This window comes from Sarcophilus harrisii, chromosome 4, assembly GCF_902635505.1.
Source record: "Sarcophilus harrisii chromosome 4, mSarHar1.11, whole genome shotgun sequence".
NCBI lineage: Eukaryota > Metazoa > Chordata > Mammalia > Dasyuromorphia > Dasyuridae > Sarcophilus > Sarcophilus harrisii.
Window position 1 is genome coordinate 310,827,227 of NC_045429.1, and position 23,718 is coordinate 310,850,944.

Below are 23,718 nucleotides of genomic sequence, written 5' to 3' on the forward strand. Positions count from 1 at the left end.
TTCAGGTTAGGTGAGGCACAGCTGAGTCAAAAGGCTAAGCTAATTGGCTCGACTTAAATGGCATCTGACCGAGTCCACACTTCAAAACCAATGTTCCATAGAAGCAGATTGACCGGGCACGAGGCTAGTTAGCTAAAATGTTTATAATTAACTCTACTATTTAGTGCTTAAATTTTGGGAGTTCTTCAGCCCGCAGTCTTAAGTGGCCAAGAAGACAGATCAGACATTTAAGAACTGGAGAAGAAGCTGATGGGAATGTGGAGCTGTTTTGTAAGAAGATTTGCCTGGGAATTTATAATCACATCTCCTTGGAGACTTCTAAAACCTATTTATTGAGTGCACAAGTTACAACCTCTATTTTTTCCCTCACTGTCCGGCAGGAGTTACCTGAGGTGAAACATTGAAACTGCAGCAAATTCGATGATGTGGGGATTTTAAAAATCACTCATTCCTGTTTCTCATAAATCTGGCAGTGACCTGATTTCTTCTCCTCCATCCTCCCCCTTTCATCGACATTCTTTATTTTCTTGCTTTAAAGTGGACTAGACAGAAGAAATAACATCAGGGACCAGAGTAACAAACCAGCATCCCTAATCTGTGTGGTTCAGGAGAAAGAGGATCGAAAGAGGATCCTACAAAGGGGAAGGAAGGAAGCAACATTCTCCTATTTCTTCTCTGGGACCCAGCTTGATCATTCTCATTTCACAGCATTCAATGATGATTTTTTTTCCTTGTTGTATCTCTTTCCATTTACATTGTTGTGGTTGTTATATATATGTACTGTTTTCCTAGTTCTATTTACTAGCAGTGAACTTTTTAAAATGCCATTTTTTCAGAGGTTGGAAGTCTTCTAGTAACAGTATCAGAGAAAATCCCGGTTTGGTCATTTCTCTGGACATGTTTACTCACCTGTCAAATGAAAGGAGTTGGCAATAATGAGTAGCATTTATATGTCACCTTAAGGTTTGCAAAGTGCCATACATAATCTTAGTAGAACCTCATAAGAATGCTGCTGTGTGTTAGGTACTATTATTATCCCCCTTTACAGATGAGGAAACTGTTATTGGAAAGATTGGCATGTCACATAGCAAGTATGTAACTAGTACAGGATTAGAACTAGGATCTAGTGTCTGATGATGGATTAGAATTCAGATCATCCTTAGTTGAAATTTAATATACACTGTGTAACCTACCTGCCTCTGTGAGCCCATGATTTTACAATCTTCACTGAAGAGGGAAAATATATATATAAGGCTGACTTATATGTATCCTTTGGAAACTTTTTCTTAGAGTTCTATCTAGCCAGTCATAAAGTTGATAGCTAGCATGAAGTCTTCCATGGAGAAAACAAGTTCCCTCAGAAAGAAGCTTTTGAAACTAAAAACCAAAGAAGAAATCCATTTATCCAATTATTATTTTTCATTATTGGTTCTACTTCCCTGTCCTCTTCCTTTTCCCACCAACTTCTAACTTGCAGAAGAGAAACTTCTGTGACCATAAGGACACTGGGACAGGATTTCATGAGTAATATTTGTCTATTTCCTTTCTCCAGGAAACTTTTTGTTGCTGAGTTGTTTTTCAGTCATATGTGACTCTTTGTAATCCCTTTTGGGGTTTTCTTGGTAAGGATATTCCAATGGTTCTCCATTTCCTTCTCTAGCTCATTTTACAGAGGAGGAAACTCAGCAAACAGGGTGAAGCGACTTGTCCAGAATCACAGAGCTAATAAGTATTTGAGGTCAAATCTACTGGACTACTTTTGCTTTTTCAGAATGCTCCTAAAATCATAGGATGTTAGAAGGGCCTAAGTCTACAGAGTTGTAAGAATCCTGATTTGTAGATGAAGAAATTGAGCTGCAAAGAGCGGTTAAGGGACATGACAGGAAGTCAACAAAAGTAGTAAATAGCAGAGTCAGGATTTGAACCCAGATTTTTTTGACTATGTCTGGTGGTTTTTATGTGTGTGTCTTTGTTTTGTTTTGTTTGCAATGCCTGTGCAGATCTCTGATTCTGCATTAGCTAGAGTAAGTGGGAGTTTGAATTCTGTTTCAGACACTGGCTGTGAGGCCCTGGGCTTAACTCACCCTCTCATTTTTCTCATCTGTGAAATGAAAATAATAGTAGTCCCTGTCTCAGAGTTGTTTTAAGAATCAAATCAGATCGTGTATGTAAAGTGATTACAAATGTTATTTTACTAAATGAATGCTAACTATTAGAGGATAAAGTTCAGAGCCTGGAATAAGGGAAGATTTGTATTAAAATATAGCCTCAGCCACTTACTAGCTATGTGATCCTGGGCAAATTATTTAACTTTGTTTCTTCATCTAAAATGAACTATAAAAGAAAATGGCAAACCACTCCAGTATCTTTGCCATGAACCCCGCTCCCCCCTCCCCGTGAGTTTATGCATGAGGGTTTGTGGGGCTTATTTTTATGCAAACAGAAACATTGGGGAGGGGATTGGTTGAAGGATAGTACTCTGTTTAGTATAGGGATTCTTAGTCTTTTAGTCCTACGCACACACAACCAACAAATAAATGAAAAACAAACAAAAAATGAACTAAGAGAAATAATTCCAGTGATTTACAAGAGGGGAGAATTCAGAAATGACAAGGAATTTTGATGATTAAATTCCTGGTGGGTTCATTAAGTTCAAAGTAAGTCTGCTAGTACTATGGTATCTCTTCAAATGCTCTTTAAGAGAATTTATCTCACAGGAAAGAATTGGTAGTCATTGTTCACTTTGCAATCATGGATAACGGAAGCTATGAATCAATCCTAGGAACTTTTTTAAAAGTTAGAAAAAATTAATCATTATCTGTCTGGTACAGTTGAATGTAATCTGGGTCTAAAGTAGAGAGCAGATGAAAAGACCTCAAGAAAGTCTTTCCTGGTGTTATGATTTAGTATCTCTATAGTTAAATCAGTTAGGAGTTCTCCAAAGATCTTTTAATTTTATTGTGATGTGTGGCTTCATCAATTAGCAGCATCTTGGTGTGGTTGAGATGAGTGATTTTGGCATTTTGGATTCCAATTTGCTGAACTGCCCCTTGAAATTTAATCCTCAACATTTATGTTTGCTTAACTTTCCAGAGATGGAATCCCTCCTTACAGAATGGGGAGCAAGAAACAGCTACAGAGAGAAATGCATCGCAGTGTGAAGGCCAATGGCCAAGTTTCTCTACCTCATTTCCCGGTGAGTACTAGATTGGAGAAAAAAGAAACAGCCATATCAGCCATGTGTTGGCTGAGCATTGTGTGAAAGGAGTGGGCGGAAAGGCATTCTGCTCTGAGATCTACCCATGCTGAGGATATGATGAGTTAAATTGGTTACAGCCTAGGCCCCTTGTGCTTGTGTGTATGATTGGGGGGAGGGAGGATTGCATGTGGAAGGGTAGTTTTTTTTAAGTGGTAGTAAATGATAACCAAAGCTGCAGGCCTGGGAAATGCTCACTCAACCAATGAAGCATTAAGTGCCTACAATGTGCCAGGAACTGTGCTAAGCTCTAGAGATTAAAAAGACAAAAATGAAACAGTTCCAGGAGCTTACACTGGATGTTAGCTAAATAATACAATCCTACCAGAACCTAAAAAACTAACTTTTTTACATGAGAGTGTCTCATTCTTTCATATAACCAGAAGCAGGCTGCCTTTATGCAAATAGAAAAATCAGAAGAGGATTGTTTGAAGGGTAGTACTTTGTTTAGTGTAGGGATTCCTAATCTTTTACTCTTACACACACACACACACACACACACACACACACACACACACACACACTTAGCTTTCAATAAATATTCTTGGATCCCTTGTCCAGTATGAAAGGAAATAAGTTCTGGACTTCTTTATGAATAGGCATATAAGAAATAAAATAGAGATGAATTTCAATAGGATGATAGAATTACTAATTGTTCTCCAAATATTAACCTTGATTAACTTTTCATACCTTTCCTTGAGGATGTGAATTAGAACTCATTTGTGGGATGAGGTTAGAGGAGTCCTTATGCTTCTTACTGAAGTAAATGTAGTGTTTGGGGACTGCCTTTGTGATGATGAGATCTCCTTGGCATCCCTAGGCTCATGTCTTCACCAAAATTACTTGCTTTATTGCAGAGGAGGGAGAAGATCATGAGTAGATAAAACTTCTGGACATTCTCTTTATTTTCAAGACTTATCTAGTCTTCCCTTTTATATTTTACATTTTGTTTTCACCCTGAAACTTTTAAGGTTGGCAAGGAAAGTATTTAATCAGAAAGGAAAAAAAAGTTCTCAATTTATAGCAAATATTTCTGCATACAAATTCTTTCTGGTAGCTTCAGAGATTCTAGTTAGTTTGAGTTATGTTGCTTTTTAGAAAATTGCTAATTCCAGAGAGCCCTTTTTTGAGATTGGACTGAAGTGCACTATGAAAACTGTTTACAAAGGACTGATACAAACTTAACTTATCTTAAAATGAACATACCAGGACTTTTTTTTTTTTTTTTTAGCATAGTTGGCTACACCAGATCTTCTCTAGATATTTCCCCTGTCCAAAAAAAAAAAAAAAAAACTAACGCAACCTTGAAAATCAAAAAAACTCCAGATGACATTCTGGATTTGGAGTGTGTGTGTGTGTGTGTGTGTGTGTGTGTGTGTGTGTGTTTATATAAAGAAAAGTTCTATAGCCCAAGCTTGTAAATTAGATTATTTTGTCCTGGGGTGTGCAAATCGACTTTCTCCATAAGGCAGTGCTTTGATCAGGGCCTGAATAGAGCCAGCTTGTGTAAGAATGACAATTTCCAACAGAGTGGCCTTTTTCTCCCCTCACATCATTTCTCCAGCTAAGTGGTTGCCGTAGCGAGGCCTGTCTCATCTGGTGGGGGGAATGCTGGCCTTGGCAGCTTGGCTTTCTGCTTCAAAAGAGAGAGGGAGAAATTAGGGGGAGAGGGTAAGGAAGGTGGGGGGCTAGGGGTGAGGGGGAGGAGAGATAATAGGAAGTGGCTAGAGAACTCTGTGGTAGTGGGTGTTCTCCGAGCTTGCTTCTTTTGGCAGGCATCCTTTTTATATTCTGTACTTGATTTGGAGATGTTCCCTTTTCCCTTGACAGATCAGCTTCAGGCAGCCAGACTCAGCAGTGTTCTGCTACCAGCCTGAAGCAGCTTTCTTCATTTTCTGTACAAAGAGATGGTTGGAGGGGTGGGGGGTGGAAAAAAGAGAGAGATCTAGGACACTGTTGAGACAACACTACCTCAACACTACCGCCCAGTGTGCGGTCAGGAAATAAATTACCACTTCTTCTCTGATCTGAAGCAGTTTGACTCCTTTTTTCCTCCTTCCCAATCTTATTTTTTTTAATTTCCAACTCTTTCTGTTTAGACTCTACTTTTTATTCTTTGAGTTGGTTTCTCCCCTCCCCACCTCGGTAGGCTTTTTTTTTTCTTTTTTTTTTTTTGATGTTTGACAACAGTCTTTGAAGATTTTCTACTTCAGAGTGGCTACTGATGGGCTGGTTGTACTACAGAGAGAACAAGCAGGGCTTCTCAGAGTGCGACCAACTGCTCCCGCCGAAGGCAAATGCTGGTGGGGACGATGGCTCTCCATGAGGCCGCAACACTGGCTCATAAAAATCCCAAGCAGCCTGTGCCTCGTTGCGATCGCCTTTTCATCCAAACATGGAGAGGCAACGAGAGTAGTGAGTCCAGGGTAGCTCTGGTGAAGACTCTGCCACTGTTTGCCCTGCCTGTTAAACATGGCTTGTCCCTTTCTTCCTGGCATTTTGTAGAGAACTCACCGCCTGCCTAAGGAGATGACACCCATTGAACCGGCCATTTTTGCTGCAGAGTTGATCTCTCGACTGGAGAAGCTCAAACAGGAACAGGAAAGTTTGGACAGTCTGGAGGAGAGGCTGCAGCAAATCAAGGAGGTATGGTTAGCTTCTCCTCTGCTAGTTCCTGTAGATTGTGTGTGTGTGTGTGCACATGCTACCCACTTCCTTTTTCTCTCATCCTTCCTATTCTTTGTTCTCCCCCCACACTCCTTTCCATAAGGCAAGAGGAATGATGGGCAATTGGGGTGGGAAGTGGGTGTAGCCTAATCAATTCTTCATAGGAAATGTTTTCTTTTGGAGGTCCTCTAGGGTTTATTCACCCTGAGTTACATTAACAGCAGATTGAGTGTATTAGAAAGGATATTTAAATAGGTTTCTTTAATCTCTAACCTTCCTCCCTGTCACTCACCTTTACACACTCTCTGGCTAACTGTGTTCTTTTTTACCTCTTTTTGTGACTTCCAGGATGAAGAGAAGGAGGGGTCGGAGTTACCAGTCAACACTCGGGAGATAGCTGCCCAGCACCCACTTTCCCTTTTACCATCTGGCAGCTATGAAGAAGACCCACAAGCTATCCTAGATGACCACTTATCAAGGGTGCTGAAGACTCCTGGCTGCCAGTCCCCAGGCATGGGGCGGCACAGTCCCCGCTCTCATTCCCCTGACCACCATCACCACTATCACCCCCTACTCCAACCCAGTGGTCGTCTGCCACCCCCAGCAGCTGGGTCAGCTCTCTGCCCACTTGGCAAAAGTTTTGTTACAAAGCAGATGACTAAACACGTATACCACCACTACATCCACCATCACACCATCCCTAAAACCAAGGAGCAGATTGAAGTGGAGGCAGCTCAGAAGGTGCAGTGCTTCTGCCTTGGTGGCACAGATTATTATTTGTGCTCGAAATGCAAGAGTCACTCCAAGGGACCAGACCTGGTACCAGTGGAGCAGTTTAGGTAAGTGGCAGGCACACCATGGACTCTCCTTTTAGGACTGTTCTCATGGCCAAAACCCTAGTGATAATTATGAAATTTAGCAAAAATATCACGAGTTTCAGCTTCCCTTCTTTAATATGACCTGGAGAGAAATCGGGGAGCTTGAATAGCATCCTCTTGACAATTTTCCCCCACCCCACCCCTAACTTCCCAGTCTTCTAGTTCCCATTTGACAAACTTCAGTAATCCTAGAAATTAACTGGATCTCTATTGGGGGGTGTTCTTCTCCCTGGTTCTCTTCCAGCAGCCGAAGTAATACCTTATCAAAGCGGAATGGGAAAGTGACAGAACCGTGTTTGGCCTTGTCAGCCAAGGAAGGAGTCCCTGTTGGGACAGGGCTACTGCAACTGCCTGGGAATGAGGGAGACAGGTCACAGAATGTCTGGCAGTGGATGTTGGAGAGCGAGAGACAGAACAAACACAAGCCTCATAGGTAAATACGCAGCCGGGCATGGTCCAGATAGTCATTATAGAGAGACTACAGGACTAGCTAATTTATACAGCAAGCTGAATTGTTTCCCCCTGCCATTTTAATTTTGCAAGTTAAACTGGACTAAGGCAGGTTTTTCCTCCTTCCATTTCCCTTTCCCCTTTTTCTTCTCTCCCTCCTTTCCCTCCCACAAGAATAGGAATTTCTCTTGTAGTAGTATTTTGCAGTATCTTAAAACTAATTCCTTTTTGCTTGTGCTTTTTCTGTTTTCTTCTCAGTGCCCAGAACACAAAAAAAGGCTACTCCCTGGAGTCAGCCCGGGGAGCTCTTGGTGATCGAGCTACCCGCCCTCATCTGTGGGGAGGTAACATTGGGCATTCCCGCACCATGCCACATGCCCATCCCTTTGCACAAGACTCTGGCATGGCTTCCCTTGGTCCCCCTAACACCCTGGCTCAGCTAGAGGAGGCTTGTCGTCGGTTGGCTGAAGTGTCCAAGCCCCAAAAGCAACGGTAAGTGAAAAAAGACAATTGATTCGATAGGGTGGCTTTGCTGAGAGATGAGACCCACTGCCCACTCAAAAATAGTAATAGCACTTGAAGGTTTACAAAACACTTTACACACGTGATTTTATTTGATACTCCCAACAACTCTTATTCCCATTTTCCAACAACCCTTATTCCCATTTTACAGGTGAGGAAAGAAGAGGTTTAATGATTTGCCAGACATATAGCTTATAAGTGCCCAAGGTAGAATTCAAACCTAGGACTTGAAGCCCTCAACGCTGGCAAAACTCCTTCTTTCTATGCTTCCTCCCAGTCAGGTTCTGTTCCACAATAACTGAGCATTTACAAAGTACTTTAAGATTTTCAAAGTGCTTTTCCTATATTAACTCATTTGATCCTCACAATCCTGTTAGGTGAGTAGCTTCCATTATCACCCCCATTTTACAGATAGGGAAACCAAGACTGAGAAAAGTTAGATGACTTGCCCAAGATCATTTACTACTAGTAAGTGTCTATGGCAGTATTTGAATTTTTATCTTCCTGACTCCAAATCCCATCCTCACTTTCTCCTCCATCACTCTGAGCCATGATTGAATTTAATTTCTGTCAGGAATCTTTGTGGGCTTAGAGCCTTTTCCCAATCTCCACGGAGAGTCTTAGCTAATTGTTGACAGTAGTGCTAACCAGAGTTAAACCTATTTCTTAAAAGCACTCAGAAAACAGAATAGATTAACTGAAGCTTTCCCTAAAGTGAGGGCTTAGATTGATTCCTGATTGATTCCTAGGATGGCTTAAATGAGAGTGAGTGAAAGGACATTCACTTGGCTAGTAAGAGCATTCTGTTCCTTGATTAAAAATAGCATTTATATGGTTTGGAAGCACTTTAAAAGCATTTGATCTGTATCATAACTTTAGGATAGTGGTACTGTTGTTTTCATCATCCCCATTTTACAGATGGAAAAACTAAGGTTGAGAGAAATTAAATAAATTGCCCAGCATCATAGAGTTAGCAAGAGTCTGAGGCAGGATTTGAACTTGGGACTTTCTTGCTTCCAAATCCAGCACTCGCTCATTCCACTACAACATCTGTCTATCACATAGTAACTGACTAGGAGATCCATTCTTTTTCCTCTTAGTGAAAGTGTATGGGTGGGGTCCCCCCACCCCAAATCCCTAATACCAGATAACACCAAGGTCTTAGTATAGTTCCCAAAAGAAGTTTAGCTTCATATCCTAGCATTTGTGAACTGTGTGATCTTTAGTAATTTTTAAAATTTTCCTAGATTTCTGTGTCCTTATCTGTATTAAAAACAAAAAAAATGAGGTTGTTGGATTAGATAAACTTGTAGCACTATGGTCCTGCTGTAAGTTGGTTCTCTTTGGGGTAGACAAAAATATGTTGGCAAACTTTTGTGCTATTTCTAATTTGAGGTGCATTGGAGCAAGAGAGAAAGAAAAGAGAAATAAACATTTATTAAGTACCTAAGCGTTTTATAAATATTATCTTCTTTGATCCTCATAACAATCCTAGGAGGTAGATGCAATTATCATCCCCATTTAATAGTTAAGGAAACCGAGGCAGAGGCTAAATGATTTGCTCAGGGAGTAAGCTAGTAAGTTTTGAGGATGAATTTGAATTCAGGTCTTCCTGATCCCAGGAATCTGGACTCTAGCCATTGTGCCACCTAATTGCCTCACTACACTTTTCTGCTTCTTTGTGGCAAGAATGCTGATAGATTGTGTGTGTCTTTGGGTTTGTCTCCTAGGTGCTGTACATCAAATCAACAGAAGGATAGAAACCACTCTACTGTTGGCCACGTGGGAGGGTCTTCCTTCTGCAATCCCAGTCTAGCCCCAGAAGAGTGAGTGCATATAGCTAACATTGTTCTTCTAAATATCTCTGCCTCTGTTTTTTTCTGTCTTTCTCTCTTTCCTTTTCTGTCTCCCTCCCTCCTCTCTCCATATACTTACACACATACATATACTTTGTGTCATTGATTTCTTGATACATTTATTCATACCTGAAATTTAGCTTTTCACACACTTTTTTTGGCCTATACTCTACATTCATGAGTAGAGATGGGAAACGGAAATATAGGCAATCAATCCCCAAGTTATTCCAGAAATGACTTCTCTGTCAGACTTTATCTTTTCTGATGGTTTCACTTATATTTCCAAGATATAAACCAATAGAGGTGAGAGGCAGGTGGGATTGTATTGGATCAAAGAGGTAGCTGGAAAGCAGGAGAAAGTCACACTTACCTGGTTTATTCCTTCCCCCCAAAAAAGTGTGTTTAATAGATACTCAAGAGGGATATGAGTGCATATATTGTTCCTTCTTGCACAAAGGGGTTAACTAATTAACATGTACAGTCACCATACCTAGAAAAAAGCAATCTTTTCAAACTTTTGCTCTGAAAATAAGACCTTTTCCCAAATCTTCCCTCATCTTTTAAATTTACTTTTTTGCAAAGTTGGCAAACAATATTGGATTAACTTAATTACAGGATGATTCTTTTAATAAGAACTCCTTAACAGTGATCTCAAGTCTTCAAAAAAATTAAAAGTTTTCCTCCTTAGCCTTTTCACCAGTGAGTAATGTTTAAAGACTAGATCCTTTCATTTTTAATTGATTGGCCTTAAGAAGAGCAGTTTTCTTAGCAGTTTTTCTTGAGATCAGTGAAAATAATTTAGTCCACAGTAGTATAGTCTTCCAAATTTGCTCTTATACTTTGACCTTCTAATACTTTGAGCATTTATATCTTTTCAAAAGTATAGGGGCAACTAGATGATGCGGTGGATAGAGCACCAATCCTGGAGTCAGGAGAACTTGGGTTCAAATGTGGCCTCAGACACTTTATACTTAGTATTTGTGTGACCTTGGGCAAGTCACTTAACCCTGATTGCCTAAACCAAAAGAAACAAACAAACAAATAAACAAAAAGACCAAAATCAAAAGTATTGGACATGGTGGCCTTGCAGCATGGCATTCATTACATTCATTGCAGTTTCCTGATTTTGTGGCCATATCTGGTCATCCTTGAAGAGGACTTCTTTGGCCATCCAGTTTATTTTACCTTGCTTTGGGGAAGGGTCATATGTCATATAAGAAATCAGTGACCACCCAACTAAACCCCAAGATCTTTTTCCTTTGTATCCCAACCTAGCTTCCAAATGATGATCTGGTAGAAAACACTAATCGTGTGTTATCTACTAAATATATACAAAATAGCAGCAATATTAAACAAATCCTGTACAATTTTTTTTTAAAAAGTAGCATTTCAAGAAAATAGTCAAACTTAGATGGTGACAAAATAATCCTAATGCAGGGGTTCTTAACCTGGGGTCTTGGTTGTTGTTTTTTTAAAATAATATTTCAATATAATTTAAATTTATTTTATACTCACCAAACTGCCAAAGAGGGCCCACAGCACAAAAAAAAAGGTCAACAACCTCTGTTCTACAGATGTGAATCCATGAAGGAATCATAAAAACAGCAGCAGTCATTTTTGAGGAAGTAACCCCTTGAGCAAAGAGGGTTCAGCCCTGGCCTAGGTCATCTTTGACACATTATGCTTCTAAGAGCCCCCTCAGATTAAATACTCTAGCCTCTTTCTGGCTCTGCCAAGGGTGCTTTCCCCACCCTTCCCTTTTCTTCTGCATTTGTTTATTTGCTCCAACCTGTTGCATTTCATTTTATTTCAGTCACAGAGAGCCAAAGAAACTGGCAAGTGTTCACTCCCTTCAGACCACTGAACTGGTCGTCACTTATTTTTTCTGTGGAGAAGAAATTCCGTACAGGAGGATGTTGAAGGCGCAGAGTCTGACACTTGGCCACTTTAAAGAGCAGCTCAGCAAAAAGGGAAATTATAGGTAAGAATCTTGTGGCTTCTTTCTTCTTCAGGGTTTGTTTGCTTAGAACTAAGAGCCAGAATCACAAGGACTCTTCCTTGGTCTGACTCTGCCCACGATGGGTAGAGGGAAGGAGGAAGAAAGTGGGGAGAGAAATTTTAAAATGTTTTCTGAGGAGACTGTGTTGCAAATTTTGTGGAGGTGTTTAGGTTTCTCTCCTTTCTTAACTCTCTTTCTTTTTCCCCAATCTCTGGAAGAAATAACCCACTAGAAGTAGGGAAAGGTGTTGGTAAGTTTTTTTGTGGTTAATGGGGCTGCTTGGGTCTCATTTACTCTTCTGTAAAGTTGTGGATTCCAGGAGTATAGATTTAAGGTTGGAAAGGGTCTTAAGGATTATCTTGTCTACCCTTCTCATTTTATAGATGAGGAAACTGAGATCTAGCAAAGTTAAGTGATTTACTCAAATTCAAATAGGAATTGTCAGTGTCAAAATTCAAATTTAGGACCTGCAACTCCAAATCTGGTGCTCTTTTTTTTTTTTTTTTTTTTTTTTTAAATCATTCCCTTTTCTCCTCAGGAAACTATAATATTCAGTACTGCCATAAGGCCATTTGACACCTAGGATGGTACATTTCTAAGGAATTTATATTCTTTGATTAAAGGGGGAAATGGTGTAGGCTGGGGGGAGAGGATGAAGATGGGTTACCCTTTCTACTCCAAAGGAAAAATGAGGGACTGAGGTCATTACTCATGAAATTGATGGAATTATCATGCGTTTAGACCATCCTTTATGACTGATACACCCATAGAATTGTTTCAGCTCTTTTTCTTTACTCAGAAGGTCAGGGTCATTTCAAGAAGGTGCTCTTGTGTTATAGGCAAGTGTGGGTTTTGGACACTTTCTTATTCTTGTAGGCCCAAGCCCATAATTTTTGACTTCCATGTTGTAGACTTTGGTTGTTCTTTGTTAATGTTATGGTGATCTTCACAGAACCCCACAAATGTGAATGAAAAATTTCTCCACAATTTCTAAAATAATATACAACTCATAGGAATTCTGACTCCTCCTTCCCCCTTAAGATTTGTTTTCATTGTAAGGCTCCTTTTTGGCTCTTTTTTTGAATAACCGCTGGAACATTAGCAGGATTATAATTTGTGCTTTGAAGAAGTCATTCTATTTTGCCAAAGTACTGGTTCGTTTCCAATTTCTAGCTTGATCAAGTATCTTGGTAGCAAGATTTTGCTGCCTTATGCCTATCCTATAGTGAAAATGAGATCTCCTGGCCCTCTGGGTTTGGGTATTGTCCTCTTCTGGCCAAAGATGACAGAGTCACTGAAACCATGGAAGATTTCCAGACTAGGGCTTCATTTTTATTAGCTGCCATGTTCTAGACTTTCAGAGAAGCTATTGGAATTTTTTTTCAGTATTCCATAGAATAATTCCTAAGAAACTCTGGAGAATTTTTAAAAATTCATTTCTTTTTAGAGGTAGGAGAAACATGTAAGTTATTGTTAAGTGGTGTTTCTCTTCTTTTACATGTTGGTGGAGACAATACCAAACAGTCATAAAAAGGATTTTAGAATATATGCCCCCCCCCTTTTATTTTTTTTATCTTGAACAGACATGAGGTGAAACTAATTACACAAATGTGTGCACCTCCAGGGATTCATTTTGATCTTAAGCTTTGACTTTTGGCTGGACTTTGAGTGAAACTGCAGGTGAACTTCAGGGGGAAAGGGGCCATTGAGTTCCGAGGAGCAAGCAGGGACTGGAGGAAAGACTAACCCAGCAGCTTTGGTCACATCTGGCATTGATTTCTTTTTAAGGCACACTTAATAAGCATGTCTTTGAAGCCTTTGCCTTTCATTTAATGCACAAAGACTTGCACAAACGGTTGACTCTCAAATTCTTTATTGATTGGATCAGGCTGTAACCCAGGCCCTTCGAATCTGTCTTATCTCTGCTTTCCAGTTCCAGAGTCATTTATCCAGTTCCTTCTTTGGGTTGGGTTGTGTGTGGGGGGGTAGGGAATTGTGGACCTCTCTTTCCCCAAACCTCTCACGCCAACCCTTTGAAAACACTATATTAAGTACTGGAAACCAGAAAACAGCAAAATACCAAAAACTTAACAAGGAGTAGGATGGGGAGGGAGGGTGTGTGGAGTGAGGGGGAACCTGGGCCCTGTTGAGTAATCTCAACATGGCAGGAGTTCAAAAATGGAACAGTAACTCCAGACTTGCCAGATGATATTGGTGCCAGATGTCAGAAAAAAACAAAGTTTGCCACATAAAACATGTTTCGGTGGAAAAAGCCCGTTTCTGCAAGAAAATGAGGGCAGGCAACATGTTTGAAGTTGTTGGAGGGGGAGGATGTTGCTGCCTTTCTCTCCTCTCCAAGATGAGGTGGCAATTATGTAAAAAATTGTAGCATTTTTTCTCAGAGATGCAGAGCCTCAGACCAGATTTGTAAACACCAAAGAGATTTGAAGATGGGTGGAGGGTCACTGGTGAGAGGATTTACCCTTCTATTAAAAGGGAAGAACAGTGACTTTATCACCCCCTTTTGTGTTATTAATTTTAATAAGCTTTTTTTTTGTTCTATATTTAACAAACATCAGACTTGAGCAGTTCCACATACATGTAAATATAGAAAGGATTGTATGTGAAACCACAAATCCCTCTTATATATCATTTGCCTTTTTAAAAAAGAATATAATAAATTCAACACATTAGTTTCAAAACTGCCTTGTTTGCCACTGTTGTCTTCTGAAATTTCCTCTCTTCTGTCTTCATTTTTTTTAATGGTACAATGACCTCTTCAATTTTTATTTATTTATTTTTTTTTGCATCTGTATTGTTAGTCCCCTTGTCTTGCTCCCAAACCCAGCCCTCCAAATTGTAGGAAAAAATAACATTCTCTTGCAACAAATAAGCACATTTAAGCAAAACAAACCCACACTTTGCCTATGTCTGAAATTGTGTGTCTTAATCCACCCTTTGATGCCCCCACTTCTCTGTCAGACACATCACCTTCATTTATTTACTGTCTTCTCCCTTGAGTTATCCCAAGGACTCTTGAGTTCTCTTATGTGAAATGTTTTTATGGGGTAGTGCTCTGCTGATGTTCTAATTCAATTGGAAATGCTAAAAACAAGTACCTTGACTAAATGCAGCTGTTTCTCTTTACTCAGCCTTATCTCCCTTGAAAGCATTTGGCTTGCCTTTATTAAAAAGGATGGGGGGAATCTTAAATATAACTTGGGGAAAAGTCATTCTTTAAAAAAAAATCCACAAACTCTAAGACAATGAATTTTGTTGGGAGGGGGAAGCTCTTTTCCCTTCCTTCCCTAGAGTATAGTGACCTTTAACCTGTCAGTTCTCTTTATTGGTTGAAAATTACAGAGCAACAAAGAGCAGCTTTTAATCTATTTGAGGGTCTCCTTTGCCAGTGATCAGATGGCAAAGTGCACTCACTTTTGGTTTCTTTGGGAGAGTGGGGAGTGGGCAGCTGGAAGGAGAGTTGTTGCTGTAAATGTTAGCCCTTCTACCAGAGGCTAGTCATTTGCTCATATGCAATTAAACAGCCTTAGAAGGAAGAATGGGATAAAAGGAACCTTTAATCAAGGAACTGAACAGCCTAATTCAGCATAATAGAAGGGTCTTTTAGAGTTTGATACTTGGAAGAGTGAGGCACAACTAGGGGAAAAGGAAGATGGCTATATATGTAATGACTCCATTGTCTGAGCAACTCTAAATAAAGTGAATCTGCTACTGCCTAATATCTAAAGTTTATTTGTGATTGGGGTACTTAGCAAGTACCTTCATTGGAGATGATATTCTAGGAGAGTAAATATAATTTCTGTACATGTGATCAGGCTCTTAGGAGGAATCATATAATGTCCCTTTCAGGAATCTTAGAGATGATTCAGTCTAACCTCATTTTACAGATGAAAAAATTGAAATGGCCCTAGGGGAAGGACTTGACATCCTAAGTTCGGGCCAGAACTCCTAGTATTAGTTCTAGAGAGGCAATATGGTATATTGAGAAAAGCATAGGGTTTGAGGAAGATAGGTTCACATCCCAATTCTGCCACTGCTATGTATGTGGTATTGGACAAGTCACATATTGGGCCTGAGGTTCCTCAAGTGTAGGGTAAGGAGTTGAACTAGATGATTTTAGGGGTCCCTTCTATTAAAAAGCAATGATCCTATCATTCTGAACCAAAACTTTTTATAGAATAGATAAAGATGTTTCTGATTATAGTCTCTTTCAGGATATCCTCCTAGCTTTGTAGGAAAGTATTATTTCCAAATATAATCCCCTTTAGGACATCCTTCTGGCTTGGCAAGGGTGGGAAGTGGGAGGGGAGGAAGAGTATTAGAATTATCCTTTATAAAAATCTTTTAAAGTCTATTTTTAAAAATCTTTCAGGTGAGTATTAATGGAATTTCATTCCTTCTCATGCTATTGTCCATGATGTACTTCTTAGTGCTGTTGCTTCATCTTTGATTGCCATTACAAATTGGCTTTTGGCAGAAGTTTATATACATGCCCACATTAACCTATTCTTTTAAGATATCTTGTCTCACTAAATCTCATTATTTCTTCATTCCCCCTTGATGGTTTAGTCATTCATCAAGCAGTAAATGCTTTCTGTGTGCGCTAGGCTCTGTGCTAAGTGCTGTTCCTGATCTCAGGGTGCTTATAATCTAGGTAACAGAGTGTGTGTGTGTGTGTGTGTGTGTGTGTGTGTGTGTGTGTGTAGACAACACATAAAGGATTAACAGAATCTGTTCTGTCACTTGTTGGTCACTCCTCAGTTTGTTCCTTACCTTGTTATTTTCATTTCCAACATTCTTAATTCTAGGATGATTCTAATACCATGTTTGGATATTTTCTGATTAATCAGCTCAGGGCTCCCGTCCCAGTTTATTTAAACCAAAGAAATTGCTTATATCTCCCTTTATATGAATATCACTAACCTCCAGGATAAAGTTTTTGAAATTACCAGCTATATAATTTATTAACATACAACAATAATAACACAAAATATAAATGATTGCCATATTTTAGCTTTGAGAAAGGTCACAGACAGAATCACCCCTAACCATTATTGTTTCTCCCAATGACTTGTTACTTCTAGAAACATAATTCTACTTTTCAATTCACCCATATGTTAAAACAGTTCCATCAAGAAAGATCTTTTTATGTTCTTTCTCTCTGTCTTCTCCCCAGCTGTGAAAAGAAAATTCTTTTTTATTCTTCCCATGCAATGATTTCCAAAACATCCTTTTAACTCTTAAAGCCACAGTAACTAGATCCTTTGTAGGAGGAGGTTTGAAACAGATGTGACATATGTATATACAAAATATATTAAAAGTGATTGTAAATAGAAAGCAATAGCAGCTTATGGTATCTGGAAAGGGTTTTGGAAGTTGGAAGAGGAACTAGGCCTCAAAACAATTAAGGTTTCTGAGTGGTGGAATAAGGAGATAGTGAAGCTCAGACTAGAAAGTAGTAGATTGTATAAAAGTAGAAAATAATGGAAGTCTCAAGGATGCTGTATATGAATCCATTTTTAGTTTGTGCTATAAGAAAATCAGTTTGACAGATGTGCAAAGGCTGGATTGGAAATGTGAGAGAATTTGGCAGGGTGACCATTTAGAAGACTATTGCAGTAGTCCTTCTGAGAGGAGAAGAGGGCTTGAACGAGGGTGGTGACTTTGTAAGTGCAGAGAAGAAATTATATGCTATGTGCTAGATGGAAAAAAAAAAAGAAAAGATTTGGCAGATTGTTGTGTCAGTAGAATGAAGAGTTGTATATAACACCAAGCTTTCAAAACTGATTAAAAAGATGATAGTTCCATAGGGAAGCTTAGTTGGTACAGTGGATAAGAGTACTGGAGTTGGGAAGACTTATACCCTGAGTTCAGATTTGACCTCAGATACTTATTAGATGTGTGAGACCCTGAAAGAGTCACTTAATCCTGTTTCCCTCAGTTTCCTCATCTGTAAAATGAGGTGGAGAAGGAAGTGGCAAAACAATCTTGTATTTTTGCTAGGAAAACACTAAATGGGCTCACAAAGAATTGGACACAATTGAAAAATGACTGAACAACAATAACGAAAATAGGTTTAGAATGGCGGCGAGTTTGGGGGTAGGGGGAGATAGTTAAGATGTTTTATATCTGCAAAGTTTGAAATTAGATGGTCTATGGGCCATGTATCAAAGAGTCCAGTAGGTGATATGGGTGATATGGTGATATGGGATTAGAGTTCATTCTTAGCAGGGAATCTTAGACTAGAACTACAGATCTGGGAGTCATCAGTGTAGGGATGATAATTAAACCCATGTGAAATGTTGAGGTCATTGAGAGAACTCTTTCATACTCATCCCCACCCACTTCAACCTTACTCCTCCATTGGGACATCCATTCTTGATCTTCCCATATCTTCCACAGTCCCTTCTGGAATTTCTACCCTGCCCCATGTGCAACCGCTTTCCCTATAATAAACTTCTTTTCATTTTAGAACTTTTTGACTCATATTTCTTCCATCTTCTAGTACTTACTGAGACCAGGCTTCTTTGGGGCACCCCTGGTTGCCATTGTATCCTTAGCCATCCTTTCTAGTACTTGGTATAACTTCTCTCACACCTTTGTTTCCTTATCAACTTCCCCTTGAAAGGAAGTCAGTACACTTCTTTATTCCTATTGCAATTTCTTGATCTTCTGCTACTGCTACTACTCAGCATCATCTTCTACTTCAAGACCCATTCTATCCAGATCTCTCACCTGGATCTTTCATCCTATGTGCCTAACTCAGTCTCCCTCTTTACCCCAAGATTTGTCTTCAATATAGGTATTAATCTTCCCTCATGCTGAAACCTTCCTTTTTGTAAGTCTCTTAATTGCCTCTGACCTATTCCACCACTCCATCTCACACAGAAGGATCATTTTATGGCAGATATTGCAATTGCATTGGATTCCTTTCCATGATCAAGAACTCTTAAATTCCTTTACCTGATCATAATATTCTCTCATTCTCTTTATGTCTTTATTCTTTCTCAAACCTATTTTTTGCCTTCACAGTGATCTCTAATTTCTCTAACCCTCAGCTCTTTCTACATTATCACTTTTATTTTGGTTATACTTTTTTCCTCTTCTCCATCTCCCTTTAGTGCAGCAATTCAACTCTATACTGCTCTGTATTCTCATCCATTATTCTTTTGAAATATCACCATTGCTATCTTGCCAAGTGGGAACCCTAAATTAATCCTGTAACCCACTTCTACTGATATTGTTGAATGGTAGTGGTGGAAGTCATGCGAGTGGACTGTTTTCACTACAGACTTGTCATCCAATCTGAACTGGACTTTTAGTGAAGCAAAGCAGGTCTTTTACTCCTTCCTAATTGAGTCTCATTCTATTCATAGTATCTCTTACATGTTATCTTTGCTATCTTCACTGAGGATTCATACTTTAGGAAGAAAATAGAATTTGCTGAGAGTTTGCCCCCTTTTTCCTTCTTATTTTACAATCTTTTGATATACCATCTCTCCTTTATTCTTGTCCAATAAAGAGGTGAGTTTTCTTACCAATACCAGACACTGGAATCTCTGTGGTGACAGCAAGAGTCAAGGATGAATGGTAGTGATATATTTACAATAATGGGGCAAGTTTGGAAGTACTGTGTGTTTACTAGAATCTATATCTCCTCCCATCTTATCCTACTCATAACCCACCCTCCATGTAAATCAGTCCTCTATCCCCTCTTCATTTTTTCTCCTTTCTAAGATTTCCTATTCTGATGCCTACAAATATGTCCAAATCCTTATCCTTAGAAAGCCTTTACCAGATCCACTCATCTCCATTAGGCATTGCCTCTCTCTGCCAACCTCCTACAAAAAGTCATCAGTACTTGGTACCACTAACTTCCTTTTTCTCACTCTGTTCTGTATGCTCAGCAATGGCTTCCATCCTCATCACTCTACTGAAATTCCTTCTCTTGAAAGTTCAGTGACCTTTTACTGGCCAAATCAGATGATCTTTTATAAATCCTAATCTTTCATGATCCCTCAACAGCCTTTGGCACTGTTGATCACCCTCTCCTCCTAGACTCTCTTTTTCTTGGTTTTTGCCCTTTCTGACTGATCGTTTTCAATTTCTTTTCTGACTGATGATTCTCTATTTCCTTTGCCTGACTCATTATCTATAAAAGGCTCCTAACTATAGATATTCCCCAAAACTCCATTCTGGGTCGTCTGTATTCTTACTTGGTGACTTCATCAGTTTCCATGGATTTAATTATCTATGCAAACTGCTCCCAAATCTATAACATATATTCTTAATGTCTCAGTTGAGCTCAGATGCTGCCTATTGGAGACTTTAAACTAGATATGCTAAAGGCTCATTTTAAACTCATCATGTCCAAAAGAGAATACATTATTTTCCCCTTCAAACTGACTCTTCTTCTAGTCTGTATCACTGTTCAGGATACTACCATCCTTCCAATATTGATGGTAGTATCCTTAGCTCTTCCTATATTAATATAGCCAATCAGTTACCATGTCTTGTCATTTTAATCTCTCCAACATAAGTAGTTTAGGGCTTCATCTTTATACTAAGACCAGACCATCCTGTTTCAGCCCCTCGCCTCCCTTTTGGACTTTTGCCTCTAATTGATCTTTGCCTGCTAATTGATTTCCCCAATTCTCTAGTTTTTCTCTACTCTATTCCATTCTCTATCCCAGCTGCCAAAATGATTTTCCTAAAAAGCAGATGTGGCATGCAGTAAGCTACTCAATACTTACTCAACAAGTTCTTGTGGCTTCCTCTTCCCTTTAGAATAAAATTTAAACCCCCATTCATTTAACATTCTTCATAAACTGCTCCCATCCAACTTTTCCAGATTTATATATTACTATCTTTATATAGCTTGTGATTCAGCTATATCAGTATATTTATCACAGATGGCCCTCCACCGGTCTTTCTCCCTTTGTGTACTGATTATCCCCCATGCCTGAAATATGTAGCCTTTCTTTTAGAAGGTTTCATTCAAGATTCTGCATGAGGTCTTTCCAGGTCTTAACAACTACCAGTGTCGTCTTCTCCAATGCTACTGTATAGCTTCATGTGTATTTTTTTCTACACTGCTATATATGTAAACTCCTTGAGGGCAGAGTCTTTTTTTCCTCTCTTTAATCTCCAGTACTTAGGATAGTTCCTGCCATATGATAGGCACTTAATAAATGTTTATTTGATTGAAGGGTAGAAAGAGTAGTAGATTTGGTATGAGAGTAGACCTAGGCTTAACTTTTGGCTCTGCCATTTTACTACTTATGCAACATGTGATAAGTCATTTAAATCGGGGATACTTAACCTGGCATTAAGATTTCAAGGGTCTCTGAAATTGAATGGGGGAAAATGAAATCTTTATTTTCATTAATCTCTAACTGAAATTTAGCGTTTCCTTCATTTATGGGTTTAAATAGGATTCTTTTGACAATTAATCCATAGAGTTCATTATACTCCCAAACAGGTCTATAAAGATTGAGAATCCCACACTTAAAAGTTTCTAGACCTTTGGTGTCCTCATGTTTGAAATGAGGCAGTCACATTCTCCAAAGACCAGTCCTGTTCTAAATCCTATGTGTGAATCCTCAAAATGTCATTTTACTGAATCCTTTTTTTTTTCTTTTAAGGTATTATTTCAAAAAAGCAAGTGACGAGTTTGACTGTGGAGCTGTTTTTGAAGAGATTTGGGAAGATGATACGATACTTCCAATGTACGAAGGAAGGATTCTGGGGAAAGTCGAAAGAATTGATTAATTTTTATTTTGGTGATGGGTGGTAATGGAAACAACTTTTTGCATCTGTTTCTTAAGAACTGTTGAAACAAAAGATGAAGATACACATCTTGGAAACGGAAAAAAACAATATTTTGAAGGAAAATCAAATTAATGAAGAAGAAAGAAATCTAGGAAGACTTGGCAAATCACCCTTCATTATTCACTGGGTACAGAAATCAGAAAAAGTCCTGAACTATTTATTTAAAAAATGACCACTCTTGGCTATTGAAGATGCAAACCATTTTTGAGAGACTTCCTTACATATCACTTCCTAGATATCTGAAATCCATAAACTAAGAAAAACTGTATAGCTTCCCTGAACAGGAATCCTTACTGATATTTATTGATCTTGGTATTTCCTTTTACATCCAATTAATGGATATGCTGCTTTAATAGTGGAGAGGGGAAAGAGGAACTTTGTTCTTTAATTGTTCTATTCAAACGTAGGAGTTTAGCTAAGAGTGAATTAATGATTTCTATCACTTAAAAGGAATTGTGCTTTGCCCAGTATTTCTTCAAGTGAAGTTAGACTGTTTTAATGGTGCCCTATTATGAGAGGCAGCATGGTAGAATGGCGAGAGAGTTGACCTCAAAGCCAGAAGGACTGGGGGTCAAATCCTGACTCTTTCTTGGCTGTGTGACCTCAGGCAAGTCACTTAACCTCTCAGTGCCCTAGGCAACCCTCTAAGACTTTAAAGCTGCAGAGAAGGTGTCAACCTGCTTTGGTAGAGGAAGTTCCTCACTTGGGAGTTCTCTGTACCAATGAAATCACAGGTTTAGTCCTTATTCTTTTCCCTATACTATTAATATACATAAAAATTGGTGAATTAAAAAAACCTTTGCTGCTCTAACTTGTGATAAAGATCTTAATGCTTAAATATGATGCATTATCACTATAACACAAGAACAGTATTTGATTGGAGAATTTGTGTAGCATGGGTGCTGTGAGGATCTCACAGCTGAGTTCCCCAGGATGGTCAGTGCCCTACTCATTAGTTGGGTGGTCTGAGTGATCTTCCCCATGAGATTCTGTGTACTTCCTGATCCCCCCCTCCCCAGAACCTCCTTCCCCAACCATATACAGAATTTATTCTGTAAGCGCATGCCATGTAGCTAGCTCATGTAGGAGGTGATTTTAGCATGCCCTTTATTAAAAGTGCAGTGTTTCAAGACCTTCAAGTCCAGGGGAAGATTCAGACTTTGTACTGAAGTGTTCACTGCTTCCCTTTCATTCCCAGCCCTGAGTCTCACTCACCCCTAGCCCCCACTACAGACCTCAGAGGAAACTGCACCAAAATTCAGAAACAGTTCTTTCACACATTGCACCCCAGCAGCCCCCAGGTTAAAAGGGTGAATGCAAACTCAAAAGCAGCACCTCCTTCCCCAAAAGTCCTTCATTTTGATGTTTGGGTTTTTCGTGTTAAGTTAATGTGTGCATTCTGTTTGTCATTACTACCTTGTACTGTAAGTCTGTATATATTGTATGGTGAAAGATTATTAATACACTATCTCTAGTGTTTGAAATGGAATCAGTACAGTACCTGTGCCTGCATGGTGGGTTATACCGTGTATCGCCCTATATTGAGGGCTCAACTTTCCCTTGTTTTTTAAAAGGGGTTTATGTATAAATATATTTTATGCCTTTTTATTACAAGTCTTATACTCATGACTTTTGCCATGGCGTTTTGTTCTACTTACACTGTAAATTATGCATTATAAAGAGTTTCATTTAAGGAAAATTACTTGGTACGATAATTATTGTAATTAAGAGATGTAGCCTTTATTAAAGTTTTATATTTTTCAAATTAGCATTGTGTCTAAATTGTTGGGGGGAGGAACAGAACATCATAATTTTCAAAACGTTATTCTTTTCCATATTATGGTCTTATTAGATTGAGTACATCTTGTAATTATCCTAGATCTCTGTGACCAGCTTTACTCTAATGGATCTGTGATCTCATCAATGTGAATGTAATCTCTCTAGCAATTCAAATTGAGTTCTCAAAATTGTGCCTCTTGTCCATGTCTTAGAAACCCTCCATGGTGGGATGGTTGGGGTGCAACATTCTGAACTTCTTCATGAGAGGAAATTTTACAATCCTTCACCTAATATAGCACTATGTACCAGGAATTGTGCTGTGCACTTTACAATTATTTAATTTTATCCACTATTCTGGGAGCTAGGTGCTATTATTTCCCCCATGTTACATGTAGATGAAGAAGCTGAGGCAAACAGGTGCTCAAGATCACATAGTTGCTAAGTATATGATTTGAACTT

The 23,718-nt window shown here is 39.0% G+C and overlaps 1 protein-coding gene across 5 annotated transcripts in view; it reads left to right on the forward strand.

Moving 5' to 3' along the window:
- Window positions 1-23,245, forward strand: part of AXIN2 (axin 2) — a 43,392-nt gene extending 20,147 nt beyond the window's left edge. For 4 of the 5 annotated variants that reach the window (XM_031965681.1, XM_031965682.1, XM_023502590.2 and 1 more), the window contains 8 exons: window positions 3,094-3,196; window positions 5,762-5,902; window positions 6,272-6,762; window positions 7,046-7,234; window positions 7,510-7,743; window positions 9,504-9,599; window positions 11,443-11,610; window positions 21,294-23,245. In XM_031965681.1, the coding sequence (XP_031821541.1) occupies window positions 3,094-3,196; window positions 5,762-5,902; window positions 6,272-6,762; window positions 7,046-7,234; window positions 7,510-7,743; window positions 9,504-9,599; window positions 11,443-11,610; window positions 21,294-21,420 (1,549 nt within the window). In that variant the 3' untranslated portion in view covers window positions 21,421-23,245. The remainder of the gene's footprint in view (window positions 1-3,093; window positions 3,197-5,761; window positions 5,903-6,271; window positions 6,763-7,045; window positions 7,235-7,509; window positions 7,744-9,503; window positions 9,600-11,442; window positions 11,611-21,293) is intronic. The other variant, XM_023502591.2, reaches the window with a different exon arrangement.
- The last annotated feature ends 473 nt before the right edge of the window (window positions 23,246-23,718 follow it).